General features: G+C 34.2%; 1 protein-coding gene across 2 annotated transcripts in view; it reads right to left on the bottom strand.

Moving 5' to 3' along the window:
• Positions 1-3771: 3771 nt before the first annotated feature.
• LOC106869508 (uncharacterized) overlaps positions 3772-14789 on the bottom strand; it is a 1059538-nt gene continuing 1048520 nt past the window's right edge. For both annotated transcript variants that reach the window (XM_089352454.1, XM_089352457.1), the window contains 2 exons: positions 10571-10615; positions 3772-4038 (listed from right to left, as the gene is read on the bottom strand). In XM_089352454.1, the coding sequence (XP_089208580.1) occupies positions 3939-4038; positions 10571-10615 (145 nt within the window). In that variant the 3' untranslated portion in view covers positions 3772-3938. The remainder of the gene's footprint in view (positions 4039-10570; positions 10616-14789) is intronic.

Here is a 14789-nt window from a genome sequence, read left to right as displayed (position 1 = left end):
TATATATATATATATATTTGTGTATTAATTTGTTAGCAGATAATAGTTCCGATCTCAGAGCTTAGCGTTAGGGGACAGTACCCTCCCATTATGCTAGGACACAGAGTTACGTAGTTGGAGCTAGTAGCACATAAACCAAATATAGGAAGCTAGAAACTTGGAACTGCTAACAATGACATTCACCTACACATATACGCGCGTGCGGGAATATGTGTGTGTGTGTGCGTGAGTGTGATTATGCTGTGTATAGTCTTTAAAATATATTAATATTATGTCTGATCGTATTTTCTCCGAGCGCTTACAATTTTGAAAACAACAATAGTTGAATACTCCAACTATTTCCAACGACAGACACTTCTCATAACTGCAACAATTTATGGCTTCAAATTTTGGCACAATGCCAGCAATGTCGAGGGATTGTAGCCTTATTACACAGCTGGTACTTATCTTATTATTCCTCGAAAGACAAAGTCGACGTCAGCAATATTTGAACTCGAGACGGACGAAATGCTTGCAGAGCATTTTGTTAGACGTGCTTACGACTCTGTGAACTCGCCGCCTTCTGTCAGCTACTGATATTAACAACAATCTACACTAATTAACTTCACATTTCATTGTGCTCTGGTATTTAACGTACAGTTCCATGATAAAATCTCTCTTTCTCTCTCACTATCTATCTATCTATCTATCTATCTATCTATCTATATATATATATATATATATATACATGCACACACACACACACATATACATATTCATGTATATTCATATATCCTTATACACTTTCAAAGATATATATGCATGTGATCGTGTGTGTGTCTGTGTACCTATATATATGAATATACACTTAGAAACCTACACATAAATATATATAGTTATACATATTAAACATATATGTATGCAGATATAATTGCATTTTTAAACAAATTGTCATATATCTTGAACGTGTATCTGTACTTTATATATATATATATATATATATATATATATATATATATATATATATATATATATATATTCATTGAAATTTACACATATCTTCACAGATGTAGACTTAATGTAATAACTGGAAGGTATTTTATGGTTTTGTACTTAGACGTGTGGAGAGAAGTTGTTTGTTTTTACAGATGTTTCGAAATTGACATATATTTTTAGAATTGTATAATTGTAGTAGCATGTGGAACTTGAAGATATATCTAACGATTTGATCAATGCAGGGAAGAGATTATTCAGGTGTCTAATTAATTCGTTTTGTAAGTAAAAATAGGCTGTAAATTCCTGTACAATGAAATATTGGATTCTGCATATGCAAATAGTCTTTGCTGTATTTCAAGTATCACCTGCAAAACAAAGTAGAGTAGATGTTCCTGAACACCAGTTTTCTATTAATTGGTAGAAGCTCAAAAATCTCAAAGTTATATTATAAAAGTATTATCCGAGGTGGGTCTCAGTGGTTTATGGAATAATTTCCATGTGGTTTTAAATGTGGTTCCTGACATTATTAAAGATTGGACTCGTCCTATATATACGGCACAGTCATCACACCCACAGGGAATTTGTATTTCAACAATAGTATATTGACTACGAGAATAATTAATCAGTTACTAGCAATGAGTCACAAATTGTTGTCATCGCAAAGGCCATACTTGTTATATATACATATTTGATATATACATGTACTAACATACATATAACATACATACAGCGTACACTTTCATATATGCGTCATATAAACATCATACTTACATGTAGCATAAATATACATTCAATTGCAGATGAACTCATATGACTGGAAAAATTAGTTGCTATTTTAATAGTGTGATAAACCTTTTATTGTACACGTTGTCAATTGCTTGAGTAAAGTTCTTTTTCTATGATATAATGTATGTATGTAATAGTTACATACATGTTGTCCATGCTTGCATTTCAATGAATTTAAACAAATGAGTCTAACTGGTACATTTAACAATTTATAAATCATTTAAATTGACACTAAGCACGTATCTCCCATCCCAAAACAACAAACACAAGCATCTCTCCCAAACGAACAAATCAACACACAGCAAAACAAAACAAAAACAAAAAGAAAGGAAAATAATCACTCGATTGAATCTGATGCCTGGATTAGATTTATAACAAAACAATAAGATCAAAAAGTCCTTGACAAAAAAAGAATAACAATAATAATCGTCTAACACGAGGATACGTCCTATAACTGTTGTCTTTGTACTGGGGAACTATAATTACTTTTTAAAACTACAGCAGTTTCTGGCTGAAGACAAAGACATATCAAATCCAAAGAGAATCTTTTTCGGTATAATTTATTTTCAAAGAATTTAACGAAAACTTCGGATATATTTTATATCATATAATATATATATATATATATATATATATATATATATATATACGCATATGTACGTAAGCATGTATGTGGTATATGTATATAAATATATATATATATATGTATATAATATATATATATATATATATATATATATATATATATATATATATATATATATATATATATATATATATATATAGATAGATAGATAGATAGATAGAGAGATATACATATACATGTTATTTTATCTAAATTAATTTTAATCAACATTAACGCATGTCACTAGAAGCGTTTAAATGTTTGTTCTAAGGGTGCTCTAATTTTATTACAAGATATTTTTCAATTAAGAATTTCCATTGTTAATTAGTATACACAATTATCAACTCCATTATCGTAATTATTATTATTATTATTATTATTAATACTATTATTATCATTATTATTACTATTATTATTATTAATACTATTATTATTAATATTAATACTATTATTGTTAATACTATTATTGTTAATACTATTGTTATTATTATTATTAATTCTATTGTTATCATTATTATTATTATTATTATTATTATTATTATTATTATTAGTCATATTGAAGAATTTCTTTGCATTTTCTTTTAGAAAATATGTATGCGCTTCTCAAAATAATAAATGTTATGGTTGAAGTTTATTTCATATATTACTGCCGCAGTTGATCATAAGATGTACTAGTAGACAGTCATTATATTGTCTTTTACATTTACGCACATCCACACTTGCATCCATACAATTACTAAAGTGCTTGCATCCACAATACATTCATACTTTTTTCTCAACTCATTGCTTTCTTGGAAGAAATTTAATTACCTATATCTCTATATATACATATACATACATACATACATATGTATATATATATATATATACATATATATATGTATATATATATATATATATATATATATATATATATATATATATATATATATATATATATAATGTTTGTATATATACTTATATATATATAATGTTTGTATATATATATATATATATAAATACATATGTATATATATATATATATATATATATATATATATATATATATATATATAGCATGTGTGTATATATATATATATTTATATGTATAATTGAAAGGTATATGTATGTATGTGTACGTTTGTGTGCATGTTGTTACATTTGTTGGTATGCATATACATATATAATGCGTTTATGCATACATGAATGCACAGTCGAAAGTGTGCATATATTCACATTGTTTTATAAATTATGATATATTACTGCTGTAGTTTATGTACAACCATAATGTTTTTGGTTCTTTATCAGTCATTAATCAATAACTAATAATTAAACAAAAATATATCATTCGGTGCAGGTTATTTTAACATATTGTAGTCTTTTATTTCAATTTCTTTCATTCACAATTTTCTTCTGTTGCTTTTAATATCTGTGGAGTTTTTAATGAATTCTTTCGTTTTCCAGATTTTCTTGTTTATTTGTCGTGTATTTATTTTCACTTGTTATGCCAGTACTTGATGCAATAAAGACCATACTGTAAATGAGATCTTTTGGACGCTTGTGTCACATGGATTTAGCACCGCGTGCTACTGTCAGCTGCCAATAACTGCTGTCGACTGTTGCGTTCTTCATACATCGGATTCGAAAACGCAGTGTCCGGTACAGCACTGTTGCTATATTGAGAGAAAGAGGAATAAACGAATTTATTTAATTATTAGCATATCATGAAGAAACCTAAATTAATGTTTTAACAGACATTTAAAAATCATTTTTAATTATAAATAAAATGTTAGGGAATTGTGATAAATAAAGTACAGAGTAAAATTGTAGTTATACTACTATTAATAAAAGAAAAATAACTAGAAAAATAAATAATGAGGATAATAATAATGAGGATGATGATGATGATGATGATGATGATGATGATGATGATGATGATGATGATGATGTCAAGAAGAATAATGATAACCTTTTAAGCAACAAGCAAACGGCCTGAAATGTTGGGGGAAGAGCAAATCGTTTACATCGACTCCTGTATGTAACCAGTGCTAATTTCGTCGACCCCAAAATATTGAAATAAGTACAAGCCATGTACGCCGGAATTTGAACTCATTGGACAAAATTGTCTTTATATAGCCAACGTTTGTGGGAACTTGATTCCGCATATCTATCTATCTATCTCTCTCTATCTCTCTCGCTCTATATATATATATATCTGTCTTCTGTCTGTCTGTCTCTGCGTGCGTGTTTTTGTGTGTAAATTTGTGTATGTATGTGTGTATGTGAGTGAATAATCTTAAAGCAGCATTCAATGAAAATAACGATATGTACAGCCTTTATACCCTTTATAGGAACGCAGGAAGTGAATAGTTGTAATGGTATATCTCAGACAAACATCTCAACAAAGAAATACAAGGAAAACGGCTCTGCGAGAAGTTAGTCTGTGACAAAATATCAGAGCAAGCCACATTCCATGTATATACATACATACCCATATATATGTGTATGTGTGTGTGTGTGTGTGTGTGTGTGTGTGTGTGTGTGTATCACATGCGACACACAGTTAATAAAAAGGAGGAAATATTCAGATTCTGCTTGCTGCATAAAAAATGTGACTAAGTTACCCTTTATTTTCTGATAAATCATGTCTATAAGAGAAGGCGCCTTTTTTGTCTTAGCTGCACCGGTGTTAAAACTTGGTAGGATGCCTAGGATCAGCATCCTCAAGGATGGCAGCTAGACGCTGATAAATAAAGACTACTCAGAGTATAAGTCACCAGTGCATAGATGTTACTGCAAAGGAGCTGACTGTTGATCGAACCGAAACAGAACTCGAGGACTACGTATGGATGTTTCGACCACACATACATAAGTATATTGTATTGATAGAGTTTTTACTAAAGAAGTGCGTCCGTTGCCTAATTGGAATGTTATCTGCTTATTCGTTGCTGATGTATAGTTAATGCACTGCCTATATACACTTCAAACTAGTTAACTATAATTTGTCTTGGAAGTGATGCGACTACTTCACACTGAGAGGTAGCAGAGTGGCGAAATGCGTATCTGTTGCCCTCGCGTTCACTTATGGTGGGAATTTCTTTTCTCCTTAGTCTAGAGTATATTGTGCTTTTTGTAACACTATAGCTCAAGAAAGGAAATTTTTGTGGGGGGGGGGGAGGGGGACGGGATCCGCAGCTTTTAGGGTTTTACCTGCACAGACAGACAAACAGACGGACAAACAAACAGACAAACACACAGAAAGACACACACACACGGTATATATACATATATATATATATATATATATATATATATATATATATATATATATATATACGCACACACAAACACACGTTTCTATGTACGTATATAATCACACACACGCGCCCACAGAGACACACACACACACACACGTACGAACGCATACATAATTTAGCTGCAGTTAAACTTAATCGCTTTTACGACAGAACCATCAAACTGAGACAAACCTGGAAGATCATACATATATACAGGCACACTTATATGCACCGTGGTAATAAATTGTGAATATACGTTAAAATCAATAATATTTTATCTTTGTATAATGAGTCATATAATCAATTAAAGTTGATAAAAATACATTTGAAAGACATCAAATATCTATATTGTTATACTGTTATTGATAATGAATAAAACTGATCTCACGGCATTGATCTGTACATATAAACTCCATTAGCAATATAGATGAATTTAACTGCTTGTTTGGCAAATCACCAGTTACGTTTAACCAAATAAAATTTTGACGTTCAACAATTTAAACGTTATCGCCAGACCTCTGCATGATAGCAAGTAAGTTGTATGTGTGTGTGTGTGTGTGTGTGTATGCGTGTATGCGTGTGTGTGAGTGTGTGCATGTGAGTGTGAGTATATAATCATTTGCGAGAAGAGTCTATATTTTCTTTCGAATGTTAATACTTTCTTTAATTTTGTCGAAGCGTAAAGATACAGAAGCTATATCTGAAAGCTGTTGAAATAAATGTTGAAGATATTCTTAAAATATTACGCTTTGCGCTATATTAAACGGTCACTGCAGTTCATATGAGGAAGAGAGATAAAGAGAATTGTGGATGGAGTGAGAAAGAGTTGAATGAGTTTTGTGCTACAGAAATAGTCCAAACTTAGAAATTATTTTCACAAACGCATTCCAGTTTGAAGCTTTGCACTCAGATTCAGAGAAACCTGGAATTTCAATCATAGTAAATACTATATACTGACATACAATGGGTGCAAGCAATACTGTATAGTTAAAATATTTGACTTGCAGCCAAGTGACCGCTTATTCTGCAACCTTACACTTCGCAACAACGTAGTCTCACTATTATGCAGTTTCTTAGTACCATTTTCCATAGTCTTTACTGGAACAAAGCTTTGTGATTGAAATTTTCGTGTACAAAAATAGTATATCGTTGTCTCTGAAAGCTACCCCATTCTTCCACAGCTTAACACCACTTTCTGAATCTTGGGTATTTTTAGCGGCGTCCACGCTGTTTGAAGTATCAGTCAATCATGAGAGAATAACTTACCTAACTTCCACTTACAAATCAAGCTGTGCTAGAAAATTATTAATGGGTAGTGATTTCCCTGATCTGAGTACGCCATTAAAAATCAGCTAGACTAAATATGAATCAGTCTCAAATTCTAAGAATAACGTTAGAAACTGGTAGGCTAATGTGATATTGCCTTGATGGTTATTCTTACATAAATTATGTAATTGATTTAAACGATAAGTTGTGACACTCAGATCCATAAGTCAAGATATGCCAAGTGTCTGCTTAGTGGAAAAAAATAGAGAACTAAGATACGAAGTGGTATATAATGATGTTAGAATCTATGTATGTATACAGATCCGCTCTCGCTCTCTCTCTCTCTCTCTCTCTCTCTCTCTCTCTCTCTCTCTCTCTCTCTCTCTCTCTCTCTCTCTCTCAGTTGTAACTGGAACAAGGAAGCTGGAACAAAGAAGTACAAAACGCGCCACCCAACACAAGTCTTGAATCCACGAAAGACAGAAGGAAAAAAGAAGCATAAAAGTTCATGGTTCAACTTTCCGAAGTTATAGAAATCAAAGCGTGAGTCCTTAGGTGCAATCAGGCGTAGACCCATGGATATACGCAGGATTGCACCTAAGGATACATGCTTTAGCTTCTATAACTTCGGAAAGTTAGACTTCCTTTTTTTTCTCTTATTCTTTTACCTCCTTCCTCTATCTTGTCATTTTATTGATATATACCATTCTCATTTTCCATATTTCTCCCCCAATTTGTCTCTGATGACGGAATATCCCATACTCGGGAATATCCCAGAAACAGGTGTAAGATTTTGTATTTCTTCCTGTAATACTGTATATGACTTCAGATGTTTGCCTTGCCTTAATGTTTGACGTCCTGTTTAACAATCCTATATCCGTTGCATCGAAAATCTGCAATGACTCCATAACTACCGGCTCGGCTATAATCTTAGATCTCCAGTAATCCGTAACAGCACTTACCTAGCGAACTTAATCGTTTAGATCACCTATAAACTAAAACCCCATACTTTGTACATACATATACATACATACATATACACGTGTAAGTGGAAAAACGAAAGCAGGGGCACATAAAACATTTATTGGGAATTACGTGCAATGGTCAAAACTGTTTGCTATATATATATATATATATATATATATATATATATATATACTGATACTCCGTTGCTTAAGACGAGTTTTCCAGTTGATCTGATCAATGGAACAGCTTCCTCGTGAGATTAACGTGCAAGTGGCTGATCCCTTCATAGGCACGTGCACCCCTTCACATACTTCTCAGAGAGATTCAGCGTGACACAGAGCGTGTAAAATCTGGCACCTTGAAATACACGTACTACTCATTTTTGCCAGCAGAGTGAACTGGAGCAACATGAAATAAAGCGTCTTGCTCAAGGACACAATGCACCTTCGTGAATCGAACTCGTGACCCTACAATCACGATTTGAATACCCTAATCACTAAGCCATTGACCGTATAAATGTCGGAGTCGATAACGTAAAGTACCATTCATTCAGTGGAGTTAATGGTGCATTTATATTCACTTCTGAAAGCTCATGGTTTTGTACCTAAACTAAGACAGTTATTAATCCCAAATTTAGTGCTTACGTAGTATACTATTAGCGTAAGATTATGATTTGGTGACATGCGTTTGTGTTGTTTTATGAGGCTTCTGACACTATGCGAAGATTTGTATCCTTAATATATAAATTTATCCGCCCGCGTCTCTCTGTGTGTATGTGTTTGCGCGCGCGTGTGTGTGTGTGTGTGTGTGTGTGTGTGTGTATGCGTGATTAAGTGCCATATGAGCACATTATTAACATGTTTTTTTTATTTTCGCACATTCCAGACGCCGAGTTCGATCGTACTGCGTGGAATCAGTACGATCGAACTGTGTGTAATTTCCTTTTGACTTGGGTCGACGTAACATATGAAGGCAATTACGCGAACGTATTTAAAATTAGATAATATGTAGAGGCCCGTCGGATGTAACTGAAATGTCTAGCCTTTCACAAATGCTACATAAATAATGTTTGAAAAACTTATTAAGGTGATGTTTGTGTGTGAATTACACGGTCGCTTACACACTAATTCAACGATACGATGAGTTTGGTATTTTACATTTTCGGTCGATATATGTGTATATAAGTGTATATCTGTGTATCAGCCCACATACGGACACACGAGTATGGACACACGAATATGCAGCATGCTTCTGCTGTTTTAGTTAGCTCTGCAGTTGCGAACATTAGTAGAGACACATATCTTTTGACCCAACAGCACAATCAGCTGAATAAAAATGAGATAGAGAGATGGGGTATGGAAGGATAGAGCTGAATTGGCACTCGGTTGATAATATTTTCAACTAAGTATGCTGGGGCAGGATGCGCAATGGCCCAGTGCTAAGGGCAGTGGACTCGAGCGGTCATAGGATTGCGGTTTCGATTCCCAGATCGGGCATTGTGAGTGTTTATTGAGCGAAAACACCTAAAGCTCCACGAGGCTCCGGCAGGGGGTGGTGGCGAACCCTGCTGTACTCTTTCACCACAACTTTCTCTCATTCTTTCTTCCTGTTTCTGTTGTGCCTGTAATTCAAAGGGTCAACCTTGTCACACTGTGCCACGCTGAATATCCCCGAGAACTACGTTAAGGGTGCACGTGTCTGTGAAGTGCTCAGCCACTTGCCGGTTAATTTCACTAGCAGGCTGTTCAGTTGATCGGATCAACTGGAACCCTCGACGTCGTAACCGACGGGGTGCCACGAGAGACGATGCTGAGGCAAAATAAAATTAAGTACCTTGTCGAAGGACAAAACGCGCCACCCAACACAAATTTTGAATCCACGAAATTATGATCATGAGCTGAACAACCTAAACACTAGTCAACGCGCCGTCACTATGCATAGAATGTTGTTTCCCAACCACATGGTTCCGGGTTCAGTCCCACTGCGTGTCACCTTGGGCAAATGTTTTCTACTATAGTCTCGGACCGACCAAAGCCTTGTGAGTGGATTCGGTATACAGAAAATGGAAGAAACCAGTCGTATGTAAACGTATATATATATGCGTGTCTTTGTAATTGTGTCTGTCCCCCTACAACATCGCTTGACAACCGATGTTGGTGTGTTTATGTCCCCGTAATTTAGCGTTTCGGCAAATCAGACCGATAGAATAACTACCAGGCTTACAAAGAATAAGTCCAGGGATCGATTTCTTCGACTAAAAGGCGGTGCTCCAACATGACCCCAGTCAAATGACTGAAACAAGTAAAAGAATAAAAGAATAAAATAATATATGCACACAGAAATATACAATTGCTGTAGTAATCTATGCGTCGAAGCTTATAGCTCCCTCTTAGTCTGACTCTATAATCCTGAAAAAAAAACTTTCTAGAGATCACCTTCCCTTCTCTGAGTAAGCTATAAGGAACATCTGTTGCTAATTACATTGTATAAGTCTCATTATGTTTCCCATAGTCGATACTGTTATATGGAAACTAGCCTAGACGTCCATATACACGACCTTTGTTTGTGACACAGTTTATGTAGATGTATTATCAAATCTGTTTCATTCAAAACTAAATATCCCACTATTTAATCTAGACGTCAACATAATGTAAACATAAAATTTAAACATATTTACCAGACTGGTTGAAATTCTGTATCTTCGTTCTGTCCGTTGATCATACTGAAATTAGAAAATAAAATAAATCATAAGTATAAAGTTGATAGGTACATGTTAAAGACCCTTGCACGCGACATATGAATATCTTGATATGTTTTAGTGAATAATAAAATATATTATGTGCTTCCATAAATAAATAAATATTAAGATATGCATGACCAGTAATCCAAGCTTAAAAAAAAAAAGAAAAAAGGAAAGAAATCTACTCTACTTCACAATTCAAAATTACTTCCAAACTAGATGTACTTGCATGCATTTGAGATCGAATGCTGAAAGTAAAGTGATTGAGCGAGGAAGACATATAGGAAGATGCAGCAAAACGTTTTGTGGGGAGACAGGTCGCATATTCGATAGACAAAAAGTCTGACACTGTATTATAAATAAATGTTTAATTTAAGTTGATTGTCTCTGTGCGTTTCTGAATGGCTACCTTATGTCATCCACGCTGCAAGCACCTTATGTAAAACATTATCTGAGAATATCAGGTCCAATAGTTATGTCATATACAATTATGAAAATGTAAAATTTACGACTATCAACAATATACTATATATTTCTCATAAAATCTTAAAACAAAAGCATTTGGGTGTAGATATTCCTGAGTATATATGATTTTTAAAAATAATCATATTCTATTAGAAGTTTTAGGAAAGTAATACAGACAATTCTAATTTTATCTACACCAATCTTTACTGACCGTATACCTAAATGTATAATACTGCATTTTGCCGCATCTGTCACTTCTATTATTTTTACGTGTTATAAAAAGGAAGCCGTTCTCAGAAATGGTATGATACTAGATCCAAAATATAGTTTTTTCATCTTTCATTTACCACATTTATAACGTCGTATACCTATGCTAGAAATAATCAATTATCTTACGGCTAAACACATTTACTGCATTGAAAGGCCAATATCAAATGAAGCCACTAGTGAATTGTTGATATTTGTATCGATGCAATAAAGCTAAGGAAACATAATAGTAACATTACTATAATTTTGATCCTAAAAGGAAAAGCAATTATTTTCAAGATATTTCGTGAGGTACATTAAATTTTCTTCAAGTTCTCGAAAAGAAATACCAAGAGAATGATATTCAATTAACTTTATTAAAGAATAAAACGTCAATTATCTGTAAATTCCATTTATCGGGGAAGACAATAACTTATCTAGAAGGAAAGGTTGGAATTACAAGATTGTATATTACATAGCAGACATCTACTAAGACATAACACAGATAAACAGCAGTGCACACGTGTATATGTAAACGTTTACAGTGATTAACGTGGCAAGCTGGTCTATCGACAACTCTGTAGATGATTCTAACTGCTACCAGAAATAGACATAAAAGTGAGGATGATAGAAAAGAAAATGTTTTGAATAAAAAATACTAAGATGGTAATTCAGCCACCAGATGTCACTTGAAAAGAAAAGAGAAAAATTCAGTAGGAATTTAATTACTTTACAGTCAAAAAGACTTGTAGTCAGAAGACCAGTTAAAATAAATATAGGCATCTCAACTGGATGTTGTTATTGTTATTGTTTCGAAATGAAACTCAGTGACGAAGAAACTGCTAAAAATGCCAGAACCGAGGAAGATAAAAGGACATAAAAGAAAGGAGAAAAGAAAGAGTATAAAAACAAAAGGCGACATATTTGCAGATCTGAAAATAGTCTCGTAAGAAAAAAAGAAAAAGGAAGAAAATAAAAAGAATCAAGAATGATTGAGTGAGAATAAGAAAGATGGGGAGAAAGAAGAAAATATGCAAACAAAAGCACAAAAGAACTAGAGAAAATAAATGGATGATGTAGTAGTTTGCTTCAATTACAAAGGAATTGTCTATTTTTATTCCTGCGAAGTAGAAATGAAAATATTGTAAATGTACGATGTAAACTCTATAGTGGTTGCGCATGTATTTGTGTGTGAGTGTGTGTGTTCAAGCATATACATCATATGCCTATATGTATATCAAATAGGCGTGTGTATATACATACGTGCATATGTATGTTATTTCTTTACTGCCCACAAGGGGCTAAACATAGAGGGGCCAAACACGGACAGACCAACGGATTAAGTCGAATATATCGACACCAGTGCCTAACTGGTACTTATTTAATCGACCCCGAAAGGATGAAAGACAAAGTCGACCTCAGCCGAATTTGAACTCAGAACGTAGCGGCAGACGGAATACCGCTAAGCATTTCGCCCGGCATGTTAACGTTCCTGCCAGCTCGCCGCCTACATACGTGCGTGCATGCATATATGCATATATGCATATATATACATATATATATATATATATATATATATATATATATATATATATATATAGATTTATTTATTTATTTATGTGTTTCAGCCAAGTGGCTGCGGTCATGCTGGTGCACCACCGTGATTGTCCGTCTTTATGCTGTGGTCTCTTCACGTTCCTTGCATGGCTGTTCTCCCCCACCTGATATGGTCCAATCAAGAGTTTTGATGGCACATCTGGTGTCTAAGAGAATTTGACATAGCTGCCCTAAACTGCGTCTCATTACGAGCCATTGGTTCGTCTGGTATCGTGGAGAGGAAAGCGTCAAGTTTTGTCTTGAAGACCTCCGCATCCATGTCTTTCATGTCTCTCAAATGTCTTGGCAGGGCATTGAAGAGCTGAGGTCCTCTGAAACCGAGGCTGCTGCAGTATCTCGTTCTTATGTGAGATGCAGTGGACGGTACCTTTGGCACCATGCAGTGCCGACCCGTGCGGGCATTCCTGTAGTACTTGATGCCAAAGTTTGGCACCAGTCCTTCCAGTATTTTCCATATGTATATTATTACATATTTCTCCCGCCTGCGCTCCAGGGAGTAGAGACCTAGTGCCTTCAGTCGCTCCCTGTAGTTCATCTGTTGGACTGTGGCGATCTTTTTTGTATAGTGCCACTGAATTGCCTCGAGTTCTGCTGTCCGCTTAACAATGTGTGGTGACCACAACTGAGAGCAATAGTCTAGGCGGCTCAGAACAAATGTCTTCCATAGAGTCAACATGACATTTTGATCCCGTGTACGGAATGTCCTCAGTATCCACCCTGCCAGTTGTCCGCACTTTGCTGTCAACTTGACAACGTGCATGTGAAATGATGCACCACTACACATGTTGATGCCCAGATCTCTTACTGTTTGTGGTTCTGGGATTGCAGTACCTCAAGGCCTTGTGTATGCCAGTTGGGAGGTCCTTGTGGTCTTGTAACGCAGTACTTGAAATTTCTTTGCATTGAACTGCATATTATTTTGGTCTGCCCACTCATATATTGCATTTAGGTCATTCTGCAGGCTTACAATATCATCAGGATTCTTTATTGCCTGAGATATCTTTGTGTCATCAGCATAGCTAGTGAGAGTGGCTCTCCGAGTGACCGTGGGCATGTCCAGAAGGGCCAATATATATATATATATATATATATATATATATATATATATATATATATATATATATATATATATATATATATATATAAACACACACGCACATGCATATGCATTCGTATATATAGAAAGTCTTATTACACTTGAATGTGCTTATGCTTATGTTCGTAAGTGTAAACTTAACTTCATATATAATGAAAATTAATTTATAAACGTCAGAATTAAAAAAAGGTTGTTCATTAAATTCATTCGCCAATTTTTGTATTTGCTTGTATTTGAAAATGCGGTATCACATGATATGTTGTCTTTGTTCTCACAACATAAGAGACACATAATTATCTCAGCCCATATTCTGTTTGTACTTGGTTTGATTTGGCATTTCCATTAATTGTTTTAAGTTAGATATATCATGCTGCGTTTTCCATGTAATTCATGTTCATATGGAATGACTCGATCGATCAATAGGTGGATAGGGCTTGCAGCAGAGCTAGTTTGGATGGGTCATTGCCATTTTATTGCCTATATATTTTGCAAGAAGTGAAAGCGCATATATAAAGCATTGTTTAGGAAACGTTCAGTGAATCTTTACTTTGTTGAATTATCATTTGTGTTGCCTTCTATGTAAAACAAGAATACTTGCATATATATATATATATATAGCTGTGCGATTTGATTTATCACATTCCAACCACCTGTGGAAGCAGCCACACAGAGCTATTGCTGAAAAATATTTAATTATTCCAAAGAATAATCGTATATTGTGATGTATAAATG

The sequence above is a fragment of the Octopus bimaculoides genome, chromosome 1 (assembly GCF_046866305.1).
Source record: "Octopus bimaculoides isolate indiv1 chromosome 1, ASM4686630v1, whole genome shotgun sequence".
Classification (NCBI taxonomy): domain Eukaryota; kingdom Metazoa; phylum Mollusca; class Cephalopoda; order Octopoda; family Octopodidae; genus Octopus; species Octopus bimaculoides.
This window is presented reverse-complemented; position numbering and strand designations above follow the sequence as displayed.